The sequence below is a fragment of the Struthio camelus genome, chromosome 20 (genome assembly GCF_040807025.1).
Source record: "Struthio camelus isolate bStrCam1 chromosome 20, bStrCam1.hap1, whole genome shotgun sequence".
Taxonomy (NCBI): Eukaryota; Metazoa; Chordata; class Aves; order Struthioniformes; family Struthionidae; genus Struthio; species Struthio camelus.
Window position 1 is genome coordinate 4454785 of NC_090961.1, and position 24285 is coordinate 4479069.

The following is a 24285-nucleotide window of genomic DNA, read 5'->3' on the forward strand; positions in this document are numbered from 1 at the left end:
GCCCTCAGTTTACAAACGGGTGATCTCAGCATGTCAAACGGAGACAGTTTGGCGCAATCAAGAAGCCGCTAATGTCAGGACACGGTGCTCCGCCACTCGCTTCTTCCTGAAGCGGAGTTTTGCTGCGCAGTTTCCCAACGTCTGCACTGTGTGAGCTGTCCAAGGCTGCCGGAGGGAGCATGAGAAAGGGCTCCTCACTGGTATTTCCTGCTTGTGTGTGATCAAAACGGACTCTCCAGCATTGGATAGCCTGGGACAACATTGCACAAGATAGCAATGCACAGCAACACAAGGGAGTGGAGTTTGTAGTCTCTGATGCTGATTTTACCAACATCTGTGATGAAGCTGGATTTTCTGGCTGGTAGCAGTTCTAATCTCCAGGGATCAACCTCATTACATTCCCCCAGCTCACGGAAAGATCCCTCCTTTTAGATTGTTGCACAGATCCTAGCCACTGGAGAATCTAGGAGATGCTAGCCACTTCTCCTTAATAGGAGAACCTTGCAAGGGACCCTGTTCGTCCCTGAAGTTAAACCCAGCTAAAGGCATTGCACGCAAGATGCCTTTATCCCAAGATCTTCAATGTTTGTTCCCACTTCTTCATAAGGCGTCTTCCTCTCTGGAGCCAACTCAAGGGCAGTTTCTACTTTTTGCACTAAAATATAAGGCTGCTGATGTATGGAGGCTCTAAAGCTGTTCAAGAAATCAAGAGCCACCAGAGACCCTAATGAATAGCAGATCAAGCAGAGAGGCTTATATTCCTGGATACACACAGCCACTCCCACAATAATAATCCCTGAATTAGTCAAGATCCCTGATGGCAATTTTAATTTTGTTGATTATCTGGTATTTAGTGGGAGACGGAGTACAAAAAACAAAGACTCACACAGCTGGCAATAACTTGTAGTAGGAAAACATGCTCTCTGTTGCTTCAGTATCTCAGATTCCACGAGGCCCATTCATCGTGAATATGGCATCAGTATCTAAAGTTTTTTAACAACGAGCGGCAAAAAGAACCAGAAGAAATTTTCCACTTCTGTAGCCTTTCACCCCTTGCAGCCAATATCCCCTAGATCTTATCTCTAAGGCAAAGCCTCATGCTACAGAAGCAACTCCCCTTCCTCCTCAAAGTACCTCTCAGCCACCCTGCATCTCTCGCCCCTGCAGATATGCTGCCACATCTGCACAGGCCAGGCTTTGGAAGGCAACTCCATCCTGGAGCACGTGGCCAAGGTCTGTCTCTCTAAGCCTGACCAAGGCTACTCTAGGCACATTCACCTGCAGACCTGCCAGGGACTGGGATCCACCCCTTACCCCAAACATCTACTGACTGCTCATGCATTGGATTTCTCCTCTTCTTCAAAGCTCTCCCTTACTCAACCCCTGCATCACAAGATCAGCCAGTGCTGCCTGAGTGCACTTGTAGAGTTATGAAGATCCCATCTGTCACACTTTTAAATAATTGGCTGATCATTATGAATTCATTTGGTATTCATTGTGATAATGTTAATCAAGATGAATTAATAGAGTCCTCATACTGTATGTGATCCCTGGGGAATTCCAGCACCATTTAGAAGCTAATTAATGGACCTATAATTTTAGTGGTGCTGCCCATGCTATCACTGTTAATGGTAGGCATGAAGCAGTTACCTGATTCACAGGCCGTCAGTGTAGTCAAGCCAATGGGAAGGAGACGAGAAGACTCCCAAATCATCATAAGCGATGGCTGAGTGAATCCCAACTCCAGACGGTTTGCTTTTTCTTCAAACTGATTTTACTGTGCACTGGGATCTGTCGGGAGTCCTAACGCAGGGCTGAAGCATTGCTGCCCCTGATTCTGCGCACACATGCTGAGCTGTGCTAACCTCCTCAGGGCTCAATTTATTGAGACACAAGACTTGATTCCTTGTGCCCTTCTAGGCGCAAGCAAGCCCTTTGCTCCTCCTGGCTGGGCTGTCATTTTTCTCCATGCAATTGTCCTGGATGCCCTAGGTTCCCAAGCAGGTCTTAGCCTGCTCAGCCCCTTGCGTGCATCAGTTTGTTCATTCCCTAGAGTTTGCCCACGGACCTATTCCCCAGACAAGTCTGTTCTTGATGGTGTTTGGGAGGAGGGTCACCACATTACGATGTCTGCTCTCCTTTCAGCTAGGAGAAGCTTTCCACATGTTTCTCCCATCCTCAGTGAACTAAGGCTGCGTGTCCTCAGCCCTCATCGTCATGATACCATCCTAGAGAAAGACGCAAACCACAATTCTTCTGATGTTACAATCGTCAGGTCTCTTCACAAGTATCTTTCCCCTGCTTTCGTTCAGGGAGTTCTTTCTCCATCGCTGGTAATTCCCCTCAAATCCTTAAGTCTTGCTCAGTTTGGTCCTTCCACCTCCTCCTTGGCCAGGGACAGCTTGGGAGACCTTTCCAAAGGGTCACCTTGGAGGTTTGCATGCCCTGCTCCTGGGATGTCACCACACTTGACCTTTCCTAGAGCAGTTTATCAGACTTTCTCCACTCTCAATTTCCCTGCTGCCTACAGATCTAATGCATTATTGCTGATGTTACTTTCCTTACAAATGCCAGCTAAAATGTTCTAAGGGCCTGAAAGAAAAGGAGGTCTCCAGCTCCTGGTAAAAGGCGCTGCCTGCAATGCCAGCCTTGTGCAGGAAAGGTAGAGTAAGTGAATGCTCTACAGCAATATAGACCTGTACTTCTCTGAAACATGCTGCTGCTGAACACACAGGAGATTTCTTGGCTTCTTATTAGTCACTTGAGTCTCTCAATAAAACAATTCAGTGAGTACAAGCTGAAGAGCTGTGACCTCTCTCCAACTAGCAACTTTTTATCTGGCACAAAATCCCGTATCTCTCAGTCCCCCCTGATGCTATGTGACAGCGCTCTGTTGGCAGCAATGCTGCAGCTGGGCCTCTCCCCAGATGGTCTCCTTCACAGCTTTTCCAGGGCACGGCAGCTCTGCGACACAGCTTGAAAGTGTGACTCCGCAGGTTTCTTGAGAGGGGGGACACAGCTCGGGAGAGCGCAGGGAGTGGGTTCGGGAGGAAGCATAGGATGCTGGAGCAATGGGGTGCCTTGCAGACAGCTGTCTCCCAGTGGTACTTAATGCCCACAAAGAGCGACTGTGCCAGCAGACAAAGCAGCTTGCACAGTCTAGGCTGCTCCCAAAACACAGTCTGGCGCAGAGTCTAAACCACTAAATGCTTTTGCTGAATCACTTTCTCTTGCCTCTGTTAAGACGGAGTTGAGCAGAAGCTACTGTGCTTTAGACCCAATCCTGGCAGCACGCCATGACCCAGGATGGCTCCCGCACAGCAGTGCTTTGGGCTGGAGATTAGACTTTCTTCCCTCCATTTCCTCCTTCCCCTGCACGTTCCCTGCTGGCATCCAAACGGATCGCAGCTCTGCCCATCACCATTCCAGCAGAACATCCTCCCAGCTGGGAGCCAGGGTTATGCCAGGATGTCGTGGGGGAGAGGGTCATTAGCATCCCAAGCTCTACCCAATGGTATGTCTCAGATATACCAGCTGTACGTTTTTGTTTCTGATGAAGGTAATGAATTTCCATCTCCTCCACTCCATCAAACCAAATGCTCCCTCCAATGAGGTTTCTGCTACAGCCCCACCTGGCAGTCACTTCCTTGTGTGCAACCCATCATTGCCCGTATCAGAAAGCTCCATTTCCGAGCATCAAAGGGTTAAGCTTTGCAAGGCCAGGGAGATCCCCTTTGGAAACTCAGCACTGCGCAGACTGCCCTCCATGCTCAGCCCCGCCAGCTGCCCTTTTGGTCGCACGCTGCTGGAATCTCCCAGCATCGCGAGCAGAGATGGCTTTGACATTTGAAGAATCTGCATGTTGTGGGTCCTTAGGTAACCCTGTAAATCGAGCGTGTCAGGGTTTGTTAAACACTAGACATAGCTCCAGCACTGCCCTATTTAATCAGTGCTCCAGACAAGGCTAACTGCTCTCCAAAGAGACATGTTCTGGAGCTCTGCTCTCCGCGACCAGAGTTACTCTGCAGCACTGAAGGAAGGGGTTTATGTGCCAGCCAGAGAAGCAAATATGGCTCTGAAGATGTAAGGCGAGAAGGTATCAGAGAACTAAGCAGGACCAAGGGATCATTTTCATATCGTGTCTGTTAAAAGCCTATTCTAACAGCAGTTTAAAAGAGACACAGTCAGCATTATAAAGAGCATTTAAAAGAGGCACTGCCAGCGAGTTTAGATCCTAAATTTAAACTCCAGTAGGAGTAGGGATATCTTTTTATGAGACTAAACTTCTTGTTTTCTCCCAATAAGAAAAAATCCCGTATTGCTACTGCTAGGAAACGCCACAGAGGTAGAGCAACATGATGCTCTGTGCCAGTGCCTGAGGAACGGAGTCTGCTGAGAAGGAAGGTAACCCTCTGTTTCCTTGCCCATGCTGAGTGAAGTGTAAAATATAAATGGGAGTGCAACTGAGAAACACACACATCTCTCACCTTCTCCCTCGCACTTGCACTTGCATTAGTAACTAGTGTATTAAACATAGGATCTTTATCTTGACAATGTCCCCTTATCAACTCTGGTTTTCCAGGATTAAACATCCTGTGTTGCATGGAAAAAGAAAGGCCAAGCCAGGTGGCAGCATTTGTCACCTGAAATACATTTAACCCTGAAAGCCTTTTACTGTAACTGTTATACGCAGGCTCACCTCTTTCTGAAGGGGCTCTACAGGGAAAGAAAAAAACCTTATCTCCTATTACTGCTTCTTATCTTATTTAACCCCTTCTGAATATGACTCTAGACTTTGAGGCTTTCTTGTCCCAGGTACACAGAGACGCTGATCCTGTATCTCGTGGTAACACCGCTCCCACCTGTGTGAACTGACCGGGGCAGACCACTGCCATCTTGCTGTGCCAGCACATTACACTCCCCTGCACAGGAGTGTGAGACAGAGGATCAGGATGCACTGGGGAAAGCTTTGGCCCTGCCAAACCAGCAGCTAAATTACCCATCAACTCCAGCGAGGTGAGGAACTCACTATTTGTCATCACCGTTCCAAACATGTGGCAGCCAAATGAAAAACAGTGTGAAACGCAGAATGCAAGCTCCAGGTCAGTAAATGACCTACAGGGCGCTACCCAGTCTCAACGCACCCCCGTGGCTCCCTGGAGCTGTGCTTGGCAGCTGCTTAACATCTCCGTGCACCGCTACAGACAGACGCTGGCTTACTGTCATGCAACCATCCACCATCCTGGTACTGCTTTGGGACTTACCGCTATCTGGGGCTAAGAGGTCATGGCTGTGGCGCAAAGGCAAAGTATGAGAGACCCACACTATAGAGGAATGGCATAATTTGGTGCCCCAGAGCAGGCGGTCCTTGAGGAGGTTCATGCCAGCTTTGGTGCATGTGGTGCTGCCACGTTACTAACAGAAAGGAGCCTACTGGAGCCTCCTAATGAAGGAAATGTACCTGCAGGGCCTATAGCACCCATGGGTGCTCAGGTCAGGCCACTGCTCTCTTTGCCTTACCTTCTCGCTTCATCCCCATTGCAAGACACTTCTGATACCGGCAGTACTGGCACCGGTTCCGCTGGCGCTTGTCAATCAAGCAGTCCTTGTTGTCACGGCACGTGTAGGTCAGGTCTTTCCGCACCGTGCGCTTGAAGAAGCCTTTGCAGCCCTCGCAGCTGTAAACTCCATAATGTTTACCTGTAGGGGGATCCGACGGATTATAAGGACTCATCAAGTGTCCAGGATGCTCCCAGCTCCCTAATGTGCTCTCCCTCCCCATCAAGACTTTCCAGCCTTCCTAAGGCCTTTTATAGCAGTGCTTGGGAGAAGCAGAGGTTTCTTGGACCAGTGAGCATGAGCTAAAGAGCAGTGGCTTTGTCCTGACTTTCGTAAAATCAGGAGGCCCTACCTGGACTATCAGCTGCCTTTTACACCTTGATCTAGAAAAAACCCTCACCGTTCCTTAGCCATAGGTAAAAGGATACGCAACACAGCAGTGAAACGTGGGGCATCACAGAGTATCTCCCTGTACTCCCCATGACCTGCCTGAACTCACCCTGTCGTAAATCAAGAGTCAGCTTGCTCTCCATTACACACCTACCCTCACTCCTCCTTTCCAGTCATGTGAGCCTGATGGGAGGCAGGAGGTGTCCTTAAGGACCCCAAAAACTAGATGACCAGAGCACTTTTGGAGTGGAAAACAGCATGAGAATAAAGAGAATTAGCACATCTTTATCTCTCAAGAGTGGAATGACTCTATGTGAAGCACATCTTTTTATCTGGTGCTATGTGACGAGACCAGCTACGGGATCAAAGGATGGGGTAGAGAGAGGGACACTGAACTGGCGCTTTTCTTCAGACACGCTACACTACTTAGGGCTAAGGATACAACCCTGTTGCTAGGCAGAGATCTTGGGCATTTGCTATACCAAGGACCAGGGCAAATTGGTTACTTTTCTTGTTAACTTCAGAGCATGATGAAGAACCGAGAGATCAAAGAGCTGAGCCAGGCACGTTTCATCTGGCTCTTGTCAGAACCTGCCTCCAAGATCACAAAGGCTGGAGCATGCTTTTCTTTAAAGGGACTTCTCTTCTACCCTTCTATGTTCATCTAGGAAGTTCACACACAAATACAGCCTAGAACAAACAGGCCACCAGCCCTGCTGCTGCGAGCCATTTTTAGGGCTAGGTAGTGAATCTTACCTGAAGATCTGTCCCCGCAGATGGCACATATGTGCTTGGTGAAGGAGGCCATAGTTCCTGAGGGATGTGCTGGCACTTTGAGGACCCCATTGAGCCCCAAAGGTGGTTTAATGTCTTCTGAGCTGCTGACGGGGTTCATGGGCGAATTGAGCTGTTGACACAAAAGCACAACGGGTAGCGGTCACTGGAGAGCAGGGAGACACTGCGCACTGTGGGACATGTACCCAGGATGCACGTTCAACCTCCTCCCATTCATGCTCAGCCAAGTTAAGCTGTCTCCGTGAGATGCTGAGGCTACTCCCAACAACCGCATGGACAAGGGGACAAGCCACCTCGGCAGCAGGGCTTGCCTGCGCTCTTGGACTTGGGGAGCAAAGAGAGATAGGGAGGGCTACGTTTCAAGTGCTATGGCTCCCAGGTCTTCCATGCTCAGCCCTTCCTACGCCAGCATCCTGCTAATGCCGACACCCCACTCCCCAGTCCATCCCCGTCCTGGCTTGCAACCTCCTCTTCTACTCTTGGCCTTGACTCTACACCCTGATTTTGTCCGCGCCCATGGAAATGGCTTCTCATGGGGACAACCACAGCTAAAAACAAACGATATCCACAGTGCTGAACCAACATGAGGATTTGGGCACATGACCCCAGAGATGAAAGGCCCAAGTACTCATGTGCTGCCCTGGCGTAAAAGCAAGCGCAACCCTCTGAGATGCTGCCAGCAAACAGAGCTGAGTGCTGCATCTAGGCGCCAGGATGACACCAGACCTCCCTTCTATCCACTCACAGCCCTGGGAGGAAGGAGCAGCGTCCCTCGCACACTGCTAAGAGAGCTACGAAGGGCTGACACCGTTGCCTGATCAGCCAGCCCCATAAACGATGTTCCTGGATGATTTAATGGGAAGGCAAATTCCTCCTGCGCTGCCAGACTTCCGCCCACCTCCATGGGAGAGCTCTTATCTAAACACACTCGGAAGGCTTCCCTGCTTCACGCCGCCTGGGGATGCAGAGCAGAGAAGATGATTTGCAGTGATGATTCGTGGGAGAGCTGCTGGCTGGGAGCGAAAGCTTGCATGGATGATGAAGGCCAGGACACTAGCGCTTTAGCTCAACAATTTATATATATCCTTTTAGCATTATCTCTCCAAAGGAAAGCTTCACAGCAAATAAATAGATCCCAGATGCAATAGGGTCTGGCTTTCCAGAACTTGTGTGGGACACTTCCCTGCAATTTATGGCCTTCCAGCAGCCTCTCTCTGTGCCTGTCTTTCCTACCCTGTTGAGCACACCGTCCCCAACAGTCAGTGAAGACAGCAGAAAAATTGCATGGGTTCTGGTGTGGCCCCATCGCTCTGGTACCGGAGCGAACAATTCCTGAGCCTGAGTTTATTTTCACATTACCCTACGCAGCAGGGCAGGACTGTTTTATTCCCCAGTGTACAGAGAGAAACTGAGGCATGGAGAGATGTAAGACTGCTCGACAAACAAGCTCACACCAGCCTGGGTTGCTGGGACCACACCGATCTAAGCTAGCTCTGCTAACTCTGCCTCTACCAACCATCTACACAACCCCAAATAATGCCACTGAGGCATGGAGGAAAGGTGCAGGAGAGGACAGAAAATAGCCCCAGTCTCTAAGTTACAGGCTGGTGTCCTTATCTCTGTGGCCCTCCTTCCCCTCATAGTCTCAGTGGTTATTTGCAACAGTCATCCAGGAGTTATAAAACATTTTGTGCAAAGTATCATCAGACAGACCCAATTTCACATTGCTCCGCATTGGTGTCGCAATGCCCACAAAAAACCAGCAGCTTCTGTGAGGCACAAACGTACCAGACCTGGTCCCAAACCCTCTTCATGCACATGTTTGCCTGGCAAGTCACATCCCTTTTCTGCATTGCTACAAAGGGTGCTGGCACCAGCCACGCCTGCGGGATCTGCGCAGCCAGCAAAGGTGGGGGGCATGAGTCGGAGCAGCCCCCATGAGAGAGGCCAGGGGAACAGGAGGTTCCCCCTTATTGGGCTGCCTGCCCCGCACAGGGCGTGCTGCCTAGCTCCCCAGCTCAGCCCCCAGGCCGAGGCACAACTGGCCCTGCAGATTGTGTCCGCACAATTAGAAGGCATCTCCCAACATTGCAGGAAAGTGGTAAGAGGAACCAGATCGCAGGGGACTTAAAGTGATACTCCTTGCCTTGCATGTAACTTTACTTCATCAAGGTTGTTTCAGGGCTGGCCACGTGGCAAACCAGCCTTTCATAACGGGCCTTTCAATCCAGCAGCCAAAAGTTTAACCTGCTCCCCGGGCTGGATGGGGAAGCTAGGCTTGTTCAGCTCAGTGCCAGTGATGAACGGTGAGGCTTCTCGTCCAGGGGAACAACCTGCCAAGGGCTGCGGTAGTTTCTCCCTCCCTGCCAATTTCCGAATCTAGGCTGGATATGCCGGATTCATGCTTTGCTTTGTTGTGCTTCCCTTCCCTAACAAAGATGCTCGGCAATTGGACTTGTCACAAATTAATTCAGGGTAGTCCCAGAGCTTGCGGTATGTCAATTAGAGGAGCGCAGCAGTTCCTCTGATTGTGAAGTCTCCAAGCTGGTGGGGAATGTATGGCAGGCAGATGACTAATAACTGCAGAACACAGCAAGGTAAACCCACTCTGGAGAAATATGATGGATCTGCCTCCCTCTCTTACCCTGCCTGTGACAACTAATGAAATCAAAGGAAGCTGGGACCTGGAGCCCACTGAGGAATATGCTCTTGGGTGAGTGGCGTTCAGTTACCCTGTGCTAATAAGGCAGGCAAGGAGTGATGAATGGATATGCAGGTGGGAGCCTCTCTCTTTGGGATCTGTCACAACATCAGTGAGAAAGTCATGAGCATTTCCTTGCTCTGTTGGGACCAAGATAAGACTCAAGTCCTGCCGGTGGGGCCACCTGCAAAGGCAGTGATCTTCCCAGGGGCATGCAGTGGCACCGGGCTCCCCCCGAGGAGAGGGCAGTGCTGCCTGTAGGCACTGCCCCATCCGTTGGGTCTTTTGACCCTTTTCTCCTGTAAGGATCAGACCCTTCTGGTTCCCCAGATGCCATCTCCAGTCTCCTCCTGAAAAAATAGCTGGGCTGTCATCTAGCCTCACTCTGTTAAGACTTCTGCTGAGCAGCCCCTTTCCTAGGCAGCTCTGGGAACATGGGCATGTTTGAGGAGCTCTTCTCTGCCCTTTCCTGGCTTCTCTGCTGTCAGCCACCCCAGAGGGATGGGGAGGGCAGTGAAACACAAAAGCACAGCTCAGCACAAGCCCCTGCCCGAGAGCAGCAGAGCTCTGAGAGGACTGTTGCCCTTCTCTGAGCATCCCCAGTATCTCAGGCCAAATCTTCCTCCTTCCAATTCCAGGAGGGGGGGACAAAAAATGAAGTAGGTTTGGACCTCAGGCTTGAGCTGGGCCCTAATGCTTGCCAAAGTTTTTGAGGGAAGCCCCCCTTTCACCTAAAGTCCTTGCAGCCAGTCTGCATGCCCTGCTAGAGCACATAGGTCAGCCTCACACAGGAACTCTGGGCCTCGTGTCCCTACCCTGAAAATCTCCATGGATGGACAGGGCTTTGTGTCACTGGCTCTAGCAATGTGCTTTAGTGCATTTTTGGGGAAATGGAGCCACTGGCAAGTTGCAGCTGATGGCTACTGCTCATATCTTGTTGTGTCACCTGTTGCATCTGAGCACACAGCTACAGCCAGAGGACATTAGCTGCCTGCTGGAGATAAGCCCTTTCGCCACCACTTCCCCCACAGTTAGCAGCCCACGGCCATTGCATGCCCTTGCTGAGTAGCCCACAAACATGGGACAGTAAGGTGGGGTGAGCACTGTGCATTCAAGCCCTTGGGTCAACCCATGGGGAACTGGGGTCCTGATGCCACCCCTCCGGGGCCTGTGAATCAGCAGGATGCCCTGCTCGGAGCTGAGTCAGCTCCCACGATGGGCAGAACTCCTCAGTTCCTCTTCCAGTGCCGGCCTGAAACCTCAGCAAAGGCGCCACGTGCACCCTGGGGTTCCCACACTCCTTCCTGGCGCCTGCCCTGCGCCTTCCTCTTGGGTCTGACGGCTGCAAAGCAAAACCCGCAGTGTGCATGCCCGGGGAGGAGGCTGTGAGAAAGCCAGCCTGCCAGCCTGGCTCGCGCCGCTCGCCGCTCAGCACTTCTGCTTTTGCTGAGGACAACCTCTGGCTCAGCAAGCAAGAAAACTGGGGGGAGGAAGGAGGAGGAACTGGGCGCTCTGCTTCCCCGGCGATGCGCGGCGGCGCGTCCCAGCAGTTGGATCCCTGCCCTGTGCACCAGGACTCCGCGGCTCCTTTCCTCTCCCTTTCTAGTTCATTGCTCCGGGGACCAAATCATGTCCTTTCTGGCCTACTGGCAACTAGTGCTTTACTTCTCCTCCCACCCCAAGAAAAACAGCCTTCATTGATCCCCTAGATAGCCTTAAAAAGAGCATTGTCTAGAGGCACAGAGCAGCTCTGGAAAAGCAGCCCACAGCCTAATTCTGCTTCTGATCTCTCCCCGCTCGCCCCAGGCGCCTCCAGAGCTGCTGTCAGAGATGCCTGGAGGCGTCTGCCACAGGCGGCTGCTGCTGTAATTTTGCAGCTGGGTCCTGTGTATTGCAGTGAAAGGAGCACAAGGGAGAAAGAAACATCCAAAAAGTCTCTCCCTCTCCCTCCCTTTCATCTCTTACTGAAAATCCATTTCTCCCCACTTTCTCCCCAAGAAACTTTAGGTAAGAGGGTTTAAATATGTTTAAATCCTTTAGGTAAGAGGGTTTAAATCCCAGGAAACATCAGAGCTCAACCACCTGGCCAGGCCAGGACTTTGCTCGCCCACTGGGCACTGAAACCCTGCTCTTGACCAAGGCAAACTCCCCAGCGTGCCTGTGCTTTTAGCCGGCTCCTCTCCTGCACTGCTCGCCCTGTCCGCCCGGCTCCGCGCAGCATCATCAGCACATCCCCTGGCTCTCGCGCCGCCGGCTGCTCACACCCGCCGACGGAAATCGGAGAGGGAAAGGGCCGGAGCTGGGAGCCCGCAGCATTGTTAACTCTACCTGACAGCTTCCTGCCGGGCCGGGGTCGGCAGGAGCTGGGGCTGCGGGTGTCGGGGGGAGAGAGCGTGCTCGCCGGGAGAGGCACCCGGGGGGAAACCCCCTAGCCCGGGGAGCATGGGACTCGCCGCCCCGCACACCTCTGGCTCCCTGAGTCCTTCTGCTCCGCTAGGTTTCCAGAGGTAACGAGGCATGGCCTGATGGCAAGTGGCATCTGCCATCTGATTCAAACCACCTTCCATCAGCGCTATCTCCACTCCGCGACTCGGGCCCCACGCTTCATTAACCCCGGCGCGTTGTGGACCGGTACAATGACAAGGGGGTGCATTCCTCCGCTCCTGCCCTCCCTGCTCCCTTCGAGCAGCCGCGCCACTGCCTGGTGTGCCCTCCTCCTCCTCCTCCATCACTCTGCAAGCTCAGGTAGGCGCTTCCGCCTGCCACCGGGATAAGGACTTAATGTACCCAGACAGAGGACAGATGGTAGAAGCCATTAGACTGAAAATGTCCTGTCTCCTCTAGGAAAACCACTTAAGACAAGTCCATGAGCAAATGACGAGCGTTTGCTCTGTATCGTGAGGGCCTGGAGATGCCGCAGTACCGGATCAGTCACCAGCGCCATCTGACCATGCTCTCAGTTCCCCTTTTTACCCTGCGGCTGACTTTTATTTCAGTTCCTCTGGCTGGTTCGTCCCTAGAACAAACCGCGCCTTATAATTGAAACTCGGGCTGCATCTCCTCTTCCCTCTTTCTCCCCCTGCTTGTGGCTCACCCCCATGTTGTTTCACATCTCCCGTTTCCACCCTTCTCCCCCACTCCACCTCCACCAGTTCAGCACTCTCCCTGCTAATTTTGCTTTTGCTGCCAGTTCCCAGGCGTCGTTTCGGTTCTCCCTTCCTCGCCCACAAGATAGGCGGCGTCCTGTCTACCCCAGTACGTCTCCTGCCCTGGCGCCGTCCCGGGGAGAGGGAACCAGCCGAGCCCAGCCGTGCTGCGCTGGGCAAGGTGGGGGGAGGCAGGTCCCCAGCAGATCAACTGGGTCATAAACTGGGGGACTTGATTCAGCACAGGAGAGGCTTGCCGCAAGGCAAACAAAACTACCTTCGCTCCAAGGTGGGTTTGAGAATGAGCTGGGCTTTTGGGGAAGCTGCGTGGGAATCCCGAGGATGACTAATGATGGCGCTGTGCTTAACTCCAGCCCAAGCAGGCACGGCATGTCCCTCCCCAACGGTGGGATAGAAAGACCTGTTATCTCTGGAAATAAATCAGGCCAATATTTAAAAATAAAGGTGCCGGCAGGTGTTTGACTCCCAGAGAGGCCCTGGAATAAATAAACCAGCAGTGAGTGGCAGGTGGTAGCCAATTCCTTAATCTGCCCTTTACTAAACATATAACGTGCAAGCAGCCAGCAACAGGTGGCAGGGGCTGGCCAGCTCTCCTAGATCTTGCTATTTTTAAAAAGAGCTTATCTCTTGATAGTTGGAGGGTTTTTTTTACATAATCTTCAATCAACAAACGGCAGTCCCTCTTTCTCCGATGAGCAATGAGCCCTGTCTGAGAGAGGAGCGGGGCAGTGGCAGGGAACGGCTACGTTTGCAGGGCAGGAGAGACCCTTGGTGCGTGTCTCGGCGGCTGTGCAGGCGGGAGCTGGTCCGAGGAGGGGATGCGCCGGTCATTCCCAGGAGAGCATGGGACCGCTCAGGCAAGGAGCACTGAATCTAGACAGTGCTGAATTGACTCCAACTTATGCCAGAGCAAAATCAGTTCTTAGCTGACTCAGAGATAGTCACTGCTCCCCTTTCACCCTCAACCTGAGAGAGTGGCAGGGCAGGACCAGAGGGGAAAAGCAACATGAGCTGTTAGATGGCTGTAATCCAGCTCTGCTCTGCTCCCCTGCAGGTCTTTGTTACCCCACCAAGGGCAGCCCCAAACCCAGTTGCAGCAGCTCTGGCAAGAGGAGTAAAATGCCTCTGGGTTTGTTTCCTGGTTGAGTTTCTGATTCTGCCCACCCTTCAGCGCCTGCGTGTGCCCCCGCGCTGTCCGTGACAGGGTCTGACTCTCAGCGCTTGTTCCCGCAGGAGCCGCTGCGCTGCGGCTCCTCCGGCCAAGGGCTGGATACGAGGTCCTACAGCTCGAGCCCCTCTTGCTGCTGCTCTGGCTCGAAACGCTGCCTCGGTTCCAGCAGAGCCGGGGCTGGGCCGGCAGGAAGGGAGCTTGGCCAGCGCTCAGCCGTGCGTGAACCCGGGCTCGCACGAGGAGAACAATGGCAGCAGCACAGTCCAGAACCGGATCTGGAACAGGAACCGAGGGATCTTGGCTTATGCCCCATTAAATGGGAAGCAATTCATTTCCCACGGCCAAGTAGCTTAAATCCCCTAAATCCTCTGCTGCCTTCGCCTTACCTGCGGGCTGCTGGTTCCGAATCCCAGGCTGGGGGTGGAGGGGACGGACATCGAGTGCGGTCCCATGGGGGAGCTGATGACGGAGAACGGAGGCCCCATGCCGTTGATGGGAGAGCTCAGGGTGCTGATGGGTGAGTGGAGCTGACCCGGGGAGCCCAGCGAGGAGCCGATGCCCGGCCCGATGGACGGATGGAGGGAAGGGGTAGCCATGGGTCCCCGGCTCGTTGGAGAGTTCAGGGATGTGGAATTGACTTGGTTTGAAAAATCTGTAAGAGAGAAAAGAAACACCATGGCTTGAAACTCCAGTCTAGGACAGGCTCTGACCTATCTCCATCCCAAGCCCTGACCAGCCCACCCACCTCTGTCCCTCAACCTCTACCAAAAAGCTGCTTTTCAACATGCCCCCCGACCTTTGCTTTCTCCCACAAATTCCCAATACTTCCTCCTATTTCAAGTCCATCTTTAGAAATCTTCTGCTGGAGTATCTACAAAGTCCTTAATGTAAGCTTAGAGGTAAAAACATTTCTAACTTGAGACACCGCTGTTGCTGCCTTCCTCTGTCTGATTCACCTGCTATACCCTGGCTCTAAACTCTTTGAAACAGAGGCAACATCACTCCGTAGGTTAATGTGTGAGTAGTTCTCAGCAGGGCGAGGGTTTGTCCCCACTGCTGGAGCCTACAGATGCCATCCTTGCTACACAGTCATTCGGATTTAATGCAGATGCTCAAGCCGGGTGTGCAGCACTGGGCCAGGCCCTGGAGGAGAAACGCGGTGGGGAAGGGCTGTGTGCCCAGCTACACGGCCGGGTGGCTGTGAGCGAGCCTGCGGAAGGCGGCGTGCACGCCTGGCAGCTTGCACTTGCAGCGGGGAAAGCTGTCTGCGGGAGACAGAGTGAGTCGGTTGGTGCGTCCGCACGTGTGGTTTGCATGTCTGTGCAGGGCACGGGCGCGCGGTTTGACTCTGCAATGGGGAAGTGAGCGTGCGGGTGTGTACGTGCGGCCTGTGTCCACGAAGGGGACAACGCTTGTGTGCCGCATCGCAAAAGACAGGTCTTGGGGGCGAAGGTGGTGCGGTTAATCGGCGCTCCTGCAAAGGCAGGGCTGCGGGGCGCTGAGCTACAAACCTGCAGCAGGCCCGAAGCGGGGCATCGGTGCGCTGGGCATTTCTGGAGCGCGCCGGGGGCCTTTGCAAGCTGACCCAGCGAGCGGATGCCCGGGTTTCCAGGCCACTTCAGGACTTTGAACTGGAATTCAACTTTGGGAGCTTTCTGCAAGCAGCAGCTCACAGGCTGTGTCCGTCCTGCTCCCGAACGGCTCTGCCGTCCCGGGGGAGCGGGAGGAAGGGGGCGGAAAGGGGTGTTTTAAAAATAGACTCCAATTCTCAGGAGAGGCGACACGGAGCCATTCCTGGCACATTTCCTCCTCATCCTGTCACGCTGCCTGCAAAACAATCCTGCGCGAGGAAGAGGCCGGCTGGTGGGCCCTCCGGGCAGGCGGCGAGGAGGAGCTGCCCGGAAGGCGAGGGGGCGGCCGGCGGCCCCCGCGGGCCGGACAGCCCTACGCCGTCGCCCCGCTCGGCCCCGGGGTCCCCCGGGCTGCCCTGGCTCTACCCCAGGAACAGGGCACAGAGAGGGGGAGGCGCAGACACGGCCGCGTGGTTTGGGGGGCTGTTCGCGGGGGGCTCTGGGGGCCCTCGCATTTGGCTGCAGGCCCCAAAAGTAACTACGTTCCTGGAAATATCGGCTTTAGTCACCCGCGTGGGGGTCGATTATCTCCCCAGGATCAGTTCAGCGGCTACCAGCTGCGTCCTAGCCCACGCAGCACGCGGAGACGGGTCGATGCGGCGTTGCAGGAGCAAAGCCTGGTTATCTGCATAATCCCACGACTTCGGCGGGAGGGAGCGACAGCCGAGAGCAGCCCTGCCACCCATAACTACATCTCACGCACAACAGACGCAGGGCCAGGGGATTCTCAAGGAATAAACTGCAGCTTCCCAAGCTGGGAAAGACGCTTCCAGGATGCACAACGGGCGACTGTCCCTGCACGGAGGCATCGCCGGGGAGCGGCGAGCCAGGCCGAGGGCGGCCCGGCGCTGAGCTCCCGCCGCGGCTCATAATCCTCCCGCCGCGGAGCCGAGCGGCTCCCATTGTGGCTGGCGGGCAGCAAGCCGCGGGTGCGCTTTCCCCAACTTGTCGACATAACAGGATTACAAACGCTAAGAAAGAGGCTCGCTCCCCGAGGAGATAATGCCTTAAACCTCCCAGACGAGAGCCAGGAACGGGATCCCCGGGGCAGGGGCGGGCAGAGGAGCAAGGAGGCTCGGATGCAAAAACGGGGAAGAGATTGCCAGGCTCCGAAGCTGGGGCCTTGCCAGCTCCCCGTGCCCCGGGTTTGCCTTCCCACCAGCGAGCCCGCGGGGCAGCACCCGCGGGGAGGCTGCCACAGGCTCTGGGCAGCTCAAGGCAGTGGAAAATAAGGGCTGCTGGAGTACACGAGGCCTGGGGCGCCCCGGACGGGCAGAGGAGAAGGACGAGTGCCCACCACCCATACCTGCGCCCTGACCCACGTGCCACCGTCGGCACTCGGCAAGCACGAAACGAGCCTCGGCGCCTGCAGTGCCAGCGGCCCGGCGCGCGGCCCATCCGGACGCGGCTCAAGGCGACAGGGGTCAGGTCCCCGGAGGGCTGGCCTCACGCTGGGTCTTGCAGGATGTTGATATAAAATAATCGCTGGCCACCACGTCACCCGCAGCCGAGTGACGTGTGTGCGGCACAACAGGAACCCTAGGAAATTCCTTGAGGCTGCAGGATTTGTTACTGGGGTTTAGCAGATTAGGACTGTGCTTCCTGGCCTCCCCGCTTTTTCGTTTCTGGAACGGGTCGGAGGAAGAGTGGGGTCCCGTTGGAAGAGGAGCGGGGTCTGGTGTTACAACTTGGTCCAGCCAGGCCGGAGACCCGGGCTGCACATCTTACGCTACGCCCGCAGCCACGCATACCTCGACCTCCCCGTCCCAAGAGGTGACAGCACCCCCGGGGCAGCCGAGGGCAGGGGGCCGCCGCCGGGTCCTACGGCGCTGGGCCGTCCTCACCGCGTGCGGGGCCTGCTCCTTCCCGAAGGCAGCGCTCCAGCGCCGCCTCGCCTACGCCGCTGCTCCGCGGCGAGGGGGAGACGCGCGGGGGGAACCGGCCCGGCAAGAGGCGCGACAGGTCTGCGTGGCCCGAGAGCAGCCACACAAAGCGAGGCAGAGCCTCCAGGAGCTGCATCCGAAGATGCGTATCGGGTCCTCGTCCCAGGAGGTGTGCGGGGGAAGCAGGCACTTGACCTGATAGCAAAGGAAAGGAAGTGAAGGGCAGTCTTTTCTTTTTTTTTTAAATAAGATCCTGAATATGTAAGGCAACTAAGTAGGAAAGGTCACAGGCTGGTTACTGGCGACCAGCCCGCTCCTACTCCAGCGCATCACCCAACCAAGCACAAGCAGGGCCCAGCCTGCTGTCCTGGCTCTTCTCCCAAAATAACCATCCCCCTGGGGTAAAACAAGCGCCCCAAAGAGAGCAGCTCCCCTTTCCCAGGCAGCCGAGCGGGCTCCCTCTCCCGTCCTGTTTACACGCTTGCTTTCCAAGCAGACGCATTCCCCGGCACCCACCGAGGAACTGGGTGTGTTTTGCAGGGCTGGTTTGGAGAAAATACTTCAGGCAAAAAAAGGAAAAAAAAAAAGTGAGAGGAGGGGAGAAGTAACCTTGCGTTGAACAGGCATGTCAGGGAGAAGTGTGTGTAGGCACAGACGCGTGTTTGGGTGTGTTTTCACCACAGACAGCCCCAAACAGCTCAGCCAAATGCTCTGAAGTCTGAACCAGACCTGAACTCTTTCAAGAGCATCATGACTCAAACCCCGGTTCAAAGCAAGCCCTGAATACCGGGAAGTTTCCACTCTTTATCCACGGGTTGCCTTGTCTGCAGTGATCCAAAACACAGCTATGAAGAGGGACAGCAGCGGGAAATGTTTACAGCTGACAGATCCAGTAAGATTTCACCCAAAACGTCACTTAACTAAAAGAAAACAAACAAAGAAACTTAAGATGAAACATTCATTTTCCAAGTAGCTCTTCAGAGCTTGACGTGCATCTGGCTGCAGGTAGCAGCTGTATTTCTGCAGTTGCCACAGGATGTATTTCTATCAATGCAATTTTTTGCTCTCTCCACGTGACAAATGTTACCCCCATCTCACACGGGCTTTTGGTATCCTCCCCTCCCAGGAGGGTATTACAATCCTAAAGCGCTCCAGGGTTAGGAATAAGCCTTCCTCCCCAGGTCAGCAGCAGGGGACCAGCTCAAGGATGGGCAAGGCTGCCCTTTGCTCAATGACCTATGTGCAAAGGGTTTAAAGGGATTTACATCCATCCCCATCAGCGTATTGCCCAGGACACAGGATAAATGTTGCCCCATGTGACAAAGGGAGCAAAAGACAAGTCCCTGTGCTGGACCTCGCACCAAGAAGAGGTGCAAACTCCCGTTAGGAAAGACTGGACTGAGTTTCTGTACAAACTCAGAAGCAGCAATCTGCAAAGATGCCCGGCCAGCACTGTCCGTCGCTGCTGAATACAGAATGTACATAACGTGCAAACAAGTAGGAAAAAGGGATTGTGCTTTTTTTTTTCTTAACAAAATCAAGGGGGTGCTTTAGACAACTGACTCGATACAGCTGTCATCAGCCTCCTGGCTCGAGTGGAAATGCTCCCAGCAGGAAAGATGCATTTGGGACTCGAGACCCAAGGCGTCAGGTTGGCTGGGGCCGTGAGCTCAGAGCCAGGGGTCTGTACGACACCTCAGAACCAGGGCCGACCTGCCAAAACCCTGCCACCCCTTCTGAAAGACATTTCTCCTCCAGAAAAGTCCTTGTTTTTCCCTCCTCTGCAGGAGGATCCTTCACCATCACCTGGTGCTAAACGTACCGGCCCAACGGAGGAAACGAGGCTTGCCTCGCAGGGCTCAAAGCCTGTCCGAGGCCAAAGCAGGGCACACAAACACAGCTGGAGCTACCCTGCTCACGAGCCAAGCGCAGGGCAGCGCTGCAGTTAAGGTTTTAAAGGTCGAGGCTGTCCTCTCCCTGGGGTTCAGCTAACTGAGCAGCAATTGTGCACTTATAAAGGCCAAAATTTGAAGGAGAGGTTGCATTTAAGCAGGAGCTAGGCCACGAAAACCCGGAGCCTTTGGCCATTCCCCCTCTCAAATCCTGGCCCCGTCTGCTCTTCAGTGGGACCTGAGTGGCCCCTCGCAGACCCACGCAGACCCCAGCCCGCTGCGGCCCCCCGCCACTCCAACGCGGCAGCACCGTTAGCTGCGCGCCTGGGACGACGGGGTTAAGGAAAGAGGATCCCGAGAGGAGGATCCTGACCTGGACATGAGAAATCCACCCTCCTTGCGCCCCACAGGCTTCCTATAGGACCTTGAACGTTAAAAGAACTTCAGAAACAAATAAATTCCAAAAAGGAAAAGAAAAAGACGAGCCCGGAGTAGGAAAATATCCTTAATATAAACAAATTTAAACAAATAAACACAGAAACTGAGGGATACCGTTTGGACTGCAGCAGACTGGGGAGGTATTTTTCCAAACACATTTTCAGTTGAATCAATGTGAGACTATTCATTTTTCTTACGTAGCTTTGCCATTTATAGCGGTTTTGTGTGACTATCTCTTGACCAAAATAAACTCCGTGCCTGTTTCTAAATACAAAAAAAAAACAAAAAAACTCAAAGCATTTCCCCTTCTTGCCGCACCCATAAATTGCAGCTATTTTCTCTGTATATCCTTTGTTTAAACACAACGACCTCTATATCTCTTATAAGATGCCCCATGCCAGTTGGGAAATTGGAAACGAAGAGCTGTTCAGCAGCTAAACAATTTGCATTGAAGGTCTTTTCTTTCTCTAAACTATGAAGCCGTGAGCCACAAAATTTGGATGGGAATTTGCCCAAAGAGTGAAGATGTTTAGGGCAGAGCCACGTGATCCATCTAAAGTGATCGAGTTATGTGGCTACATGGAGCCATAGGCGTGCTTTTAGCTTTCCTCCACGGCAAAGGAACATGTTTCAGCTTAAACCATTGCACCAAGCCTAGAGTCAGCGGGGCCTGAGCTGGCCTCAAGATAAGGAACCTGTTTCTTGTTTTTCTTGCACGGTGCTCCTCACTGCCCTGTAACTTGTAACATGCCTGTCTCGCAGGCATCTCTTTGGGGTGGCATAATCCCTGTTTCACATTTGGGGAAACCGAGGCATGGACAGGCTTTAGGACAGGTCCACGATGCCCACTTTGGAAGTAACAAGAGGAACGATCCCCGATGAAGCTGTGTCCGCAGCAGTCCTGCTAGCAGATACACGCAGACCAGCAGAAGTAGGGCACAGGCTTGTGTGACCTTGACCAAGGTCACGCAGGAAATCGGAGCCAAAGCTGGGAATAGATCCTGGGTATTGCAAGTCCCAGGTTAGCATCTCAACTGCTGAATCAATCTTCCCCGTATTTCTTCCTTCTGGCTTCATGACAGACAGCACTCTTGAACTATTAATAATTTTAAGTAAAGAAAGAAAACATCTTCATAAAACATTTGTCCCCATTTTCAACCAGCTGCACTAGATATTCAGACCACTGCAAACAAGTACAAAATGTCCCTGTGCAGCGTCACTGGTATTTTCCGTCCCCTTAGCAATCTTTGGGCCAAGAGTACAAAAGCCTTCTTTGGACCGACAAGCTTCTCCCGGTTCAGAGGGGGTCTGGAAAGGCAGGCTAAACCCTCCCATGGAGCTGCACATGCTGAAAGCATCTGAACATGCCACCAGCCCTTGCAATAGTTTCCTATTCCATCTTATTATCACGTGCACAGGGATCTTCAAGTGCGGCTGCTTTTCCCAGGTATGTCTGAAGGATTAGTAGCCTGACACCTAGTAAAAGCTTTTGCTGATACGGCAACATCAATAAGGACTGTGATTCTAACTTTTCTGTACCAGCAAAATGCCCCAGAGCAGACACAGTCACAATGGCACAGAAAAAGAATGAGCTTTTTCCCAGTATAGCTCATTTGTACTAGAATAAACTGTACCAGCATAAGCTTTTGCCAGTATAATCTTCATTTATGCTTAAGAGGCTTTTCCAGTAAAACTATAGTGACCTAGCTCTATTGGTAAACCTTTTCTAACATATTCAGATAGTTACTCAGAAGCTACATGGCTCAGCAGTCTGATTACGAGAGAGAGGAAGTTAAAAAACATATTTCAAGTCACGATAGATTCTGGTACCCAGGCTTTTCTGCAGCCAAAGAAGGCTACAGTCCCCAGGCAAAAATCAGAGCAGCCCATCAAAGCGAGATCGGAAGGGCTGCCTGGCACTCGGAGCTTTGCTGCGCTCTGCGGTCTCCGTGGCGCAAGGGAGCGTGAGCCCATCTGTTTGCAAGTCCCGCACGCGATTGCAGCTAGCACCGAGCTCCAAGCCTAGAAACGAACACAGATTTGGAAGGCTGCCCACACCTCAGCACTTCCTCTTTTTTTTTTCTTTTTCCTCTGCACCTCTTCCTCCTTAATCAGAAAGCAGATCAATTCTGGGTATTAAACAGCAGGAAATTCTAAATTTGGGTTGCCACTCCCTTCCTTAATTTCACCCTCTGCTTTTAGTGTGTTGCAGCATTTGGGGTCACATGCGGAGGTGAAAAATCTCCTCCTCCCATGTTCTGAAGTATGACTATGGTATTGACCACATTCAAAACGCAGCCATGTATATGCATGGAAATCTGCATGGAAATCCTAAACATTGAGCTTTTGAGGGCACTGTTCCTTCTTTTGATGCCTTTTTTGGGGGTGAGTTTCTCTACATATACTTGCCAGTGAAAATCACTGTCCATTTTCTGTCACTCCCCAAAAGTGGTACCGAAGTTTCCTAGCGTGCTCTCCACCCAAAGAACCTCCAGCGATGGAGCTTTTCACATGCTGTCCTCTCTCCTTCGCCAATGCAGCCATCACGGCAACGCTATGCAGCAGCGGCAACAGCCTGCACCCAGCTATGAAGCAGCAGGCAGGCTCAGAAAGCAATCGGCAGATGGCAAATCTGGGCAGGACATGAGAGCGTGACCAGTTTTCATGTGAAAATTGCCATGGGAATATAGTGACCACAAGAGGTCAGGTCATCACTTTTGTCCCCAATCAAAGACTTGAGTGAAGAGAGGGTATGTTTACAGCATATTATTTTAAATAGCCCCTGGCCTACAATCTTGAGTAAGGTTGCTCTTAATTTATACCAGCCTAGCTGAGAACTGAAGTGGCCCTGTGCCCTCTCATCCCTGCTGCTTTCACAGTTTCTCGGGAGAACTCAGTCCCCATCCTGCAAGGAGAGGCAGATGTGAGTTGCTCCGAAGCAACAAGGTCACCGCCAATTTCAATCCACCTGCTTTGAAAATCTATGATCCCTATTTAAACCTTGCAAGAGAGAGAAGCCAACTAAGAATGATATAAAAAGCCCAGAGCATAAATCATATTGCATTTTTACATCTAAGGAAACTCTTCTAAGCTTACTCAGCCATGCAAAGGGATGAGGATGGAGCAAGAAATGCCTCTTCCCTTTTCCAACAATCAAGGGTATAGAAGACACCTCCAGAGCGGTTACCACAGCCTCCTCTCCCATGGACCTGACAACGCATGACTCGAGCAAACCCTCCCACCTGCCCTCTGGGAGAGAATCTGCCTGTTGCAGCATCGCTGCTATCCCAGAAAAGCACCCACGGGACCAAAGGACGAGAAAGCTCTTGTGGGCCAAGCACACAAAGCTGCAGCACTGGTAGCACTTTGCCCTGGAGACCCCGAACAGCAAGGAGAGGCGATCCCTTTAAAATCCCAGGCAGGCCTCTCCAGGAACAGACATCCTGAGATGTCAGAAGATGTGGCTGCATGTTACCCATAAGTTCTTTCTGAACATTGTTACCACACGCATCCCACAGCTATGAGCAAAACTGCGTAGGAGCGCTGCACAGCAGCGCTATCAAGCGTGTTAGCTCTGACTATTTGTTTTAAGGCTTCAGCTACAGTGTGCTGTGTTTTCACCAAAAAGTTATTTGAACTATTCTTTTATTTTCATTTCTAGACTTGAGTGCAAAGGAAAACCTGAGAATGTCCCTTTCAGACACTATTTAGGTCTTAACATGGAAGAGCAAATGTAAATGTTTCTTTTCGTGGGTGTTTAAAAATCAAAGCTTGAAATTTCTTTTGGGAACCTGCTTCATGATTTCAGAGCGTTTCACCAACTGCGCTCAGCACTTTCCCCCGAGAAACGTTGGACGATGCTGCTGCAGTTCTAGCTGCTCAGGGACGGCGAGAAACACAGTTTCTGCTGCTTTCTGCTCCGGGTGGGTTCCTCCTCCCCATGAGGTTTCACTTTGACCAAACTAAAACCTCAAAGCCACAAAGCTTCTCACCCCAGACTCCTATCTCCCGCCTGCGAGGTAGCCAAAACCCGCCGGCAAGACCGCTCAGCACGGCCTCAGCAAAATCAAACAGGGCACTGTGGCTTCGAGGCTCTTTTAGCGGCCATCGAGCTTTCGGGGTCTCCTTGCAGGGGGGCTTTCCTTGCTCTGCTCACCTAGCACTTCTCCAGAGTTTAATCCTCCATGTGCTGCCAACCGGGCCCCTCACCACATGTACTCTTTATAAATGTTAGATGCTGCCTCCTACCAGCGTTTCACCTTACGGGGTCGGCGATCTACAGGCCACGGCATGAAATTACAGCGCCCATGAGGAGCTTTTCCACTGTAATGTCACACGCTAACCTCTCCTTTCCCCCAGCCCAAACCCTGGCCACCATCAAGTTCACCAGATCATCTGGTTTTCTCCTGGAAAGACGAAGGGGAGGAAGTGCAAAACCATCCCACCACATGGACATGGGAAACAGCAAACTTTTTGGTACCACTTCTTGGCGTGAGACAGCAGCTTTACCCAGTCTGCCGCAGAGCAGAGCTGGGACACTTTTGTCCATTCAGCTCCAACGCTCATTCTGCCTCTCTTTCCTGCTGTTTTATTTTCTCTTCTGTCCTCCAGATACAACTTAGGGATGGGCGGAGCAGCACAGATAAAATTAGACCTCC

The 24285-nt window shown here is 52.8% G+C and overlaps 1 protein-coding gene across 9 annotated transcripts in view; it reads right to left on the bottom strand.

Moving 5' to 3' along the window:
• The window catches only part of RXRA (retinoid X receptor alpha), a 132140-nt gene that overhangs the window by 34969 nt on the left and 72886 nt on the right, over positions 1-24285 (bottom strand). For 7 of the 9 annotated variants that reach the window (XM_068914567.1, XM_068914574.1, XM_068914570.1 and 4 more), the window contains 3 exons: positions 14170-14435; positions 6706-6856; positions 5521-5700 (listed from right to left, as the gene is read on the bottom strand). In XM_068914567.1, the coding sequence (XP_068770668.1) occupies positions 5521-5700; positions 6706-6856; positions 14170-14435 (597 nt within the window). Of the gene's footprint in view, positions 1-5520; positions 5701-6705; positions 6857-14169; positions 14436-15294; positions 15335-18084; positions 18432-24285 lie in introns of those variants that run through there. The other 2 variants (XM_068914572.1, XM_068914566.1) reach the window with 2 other exon arrangements.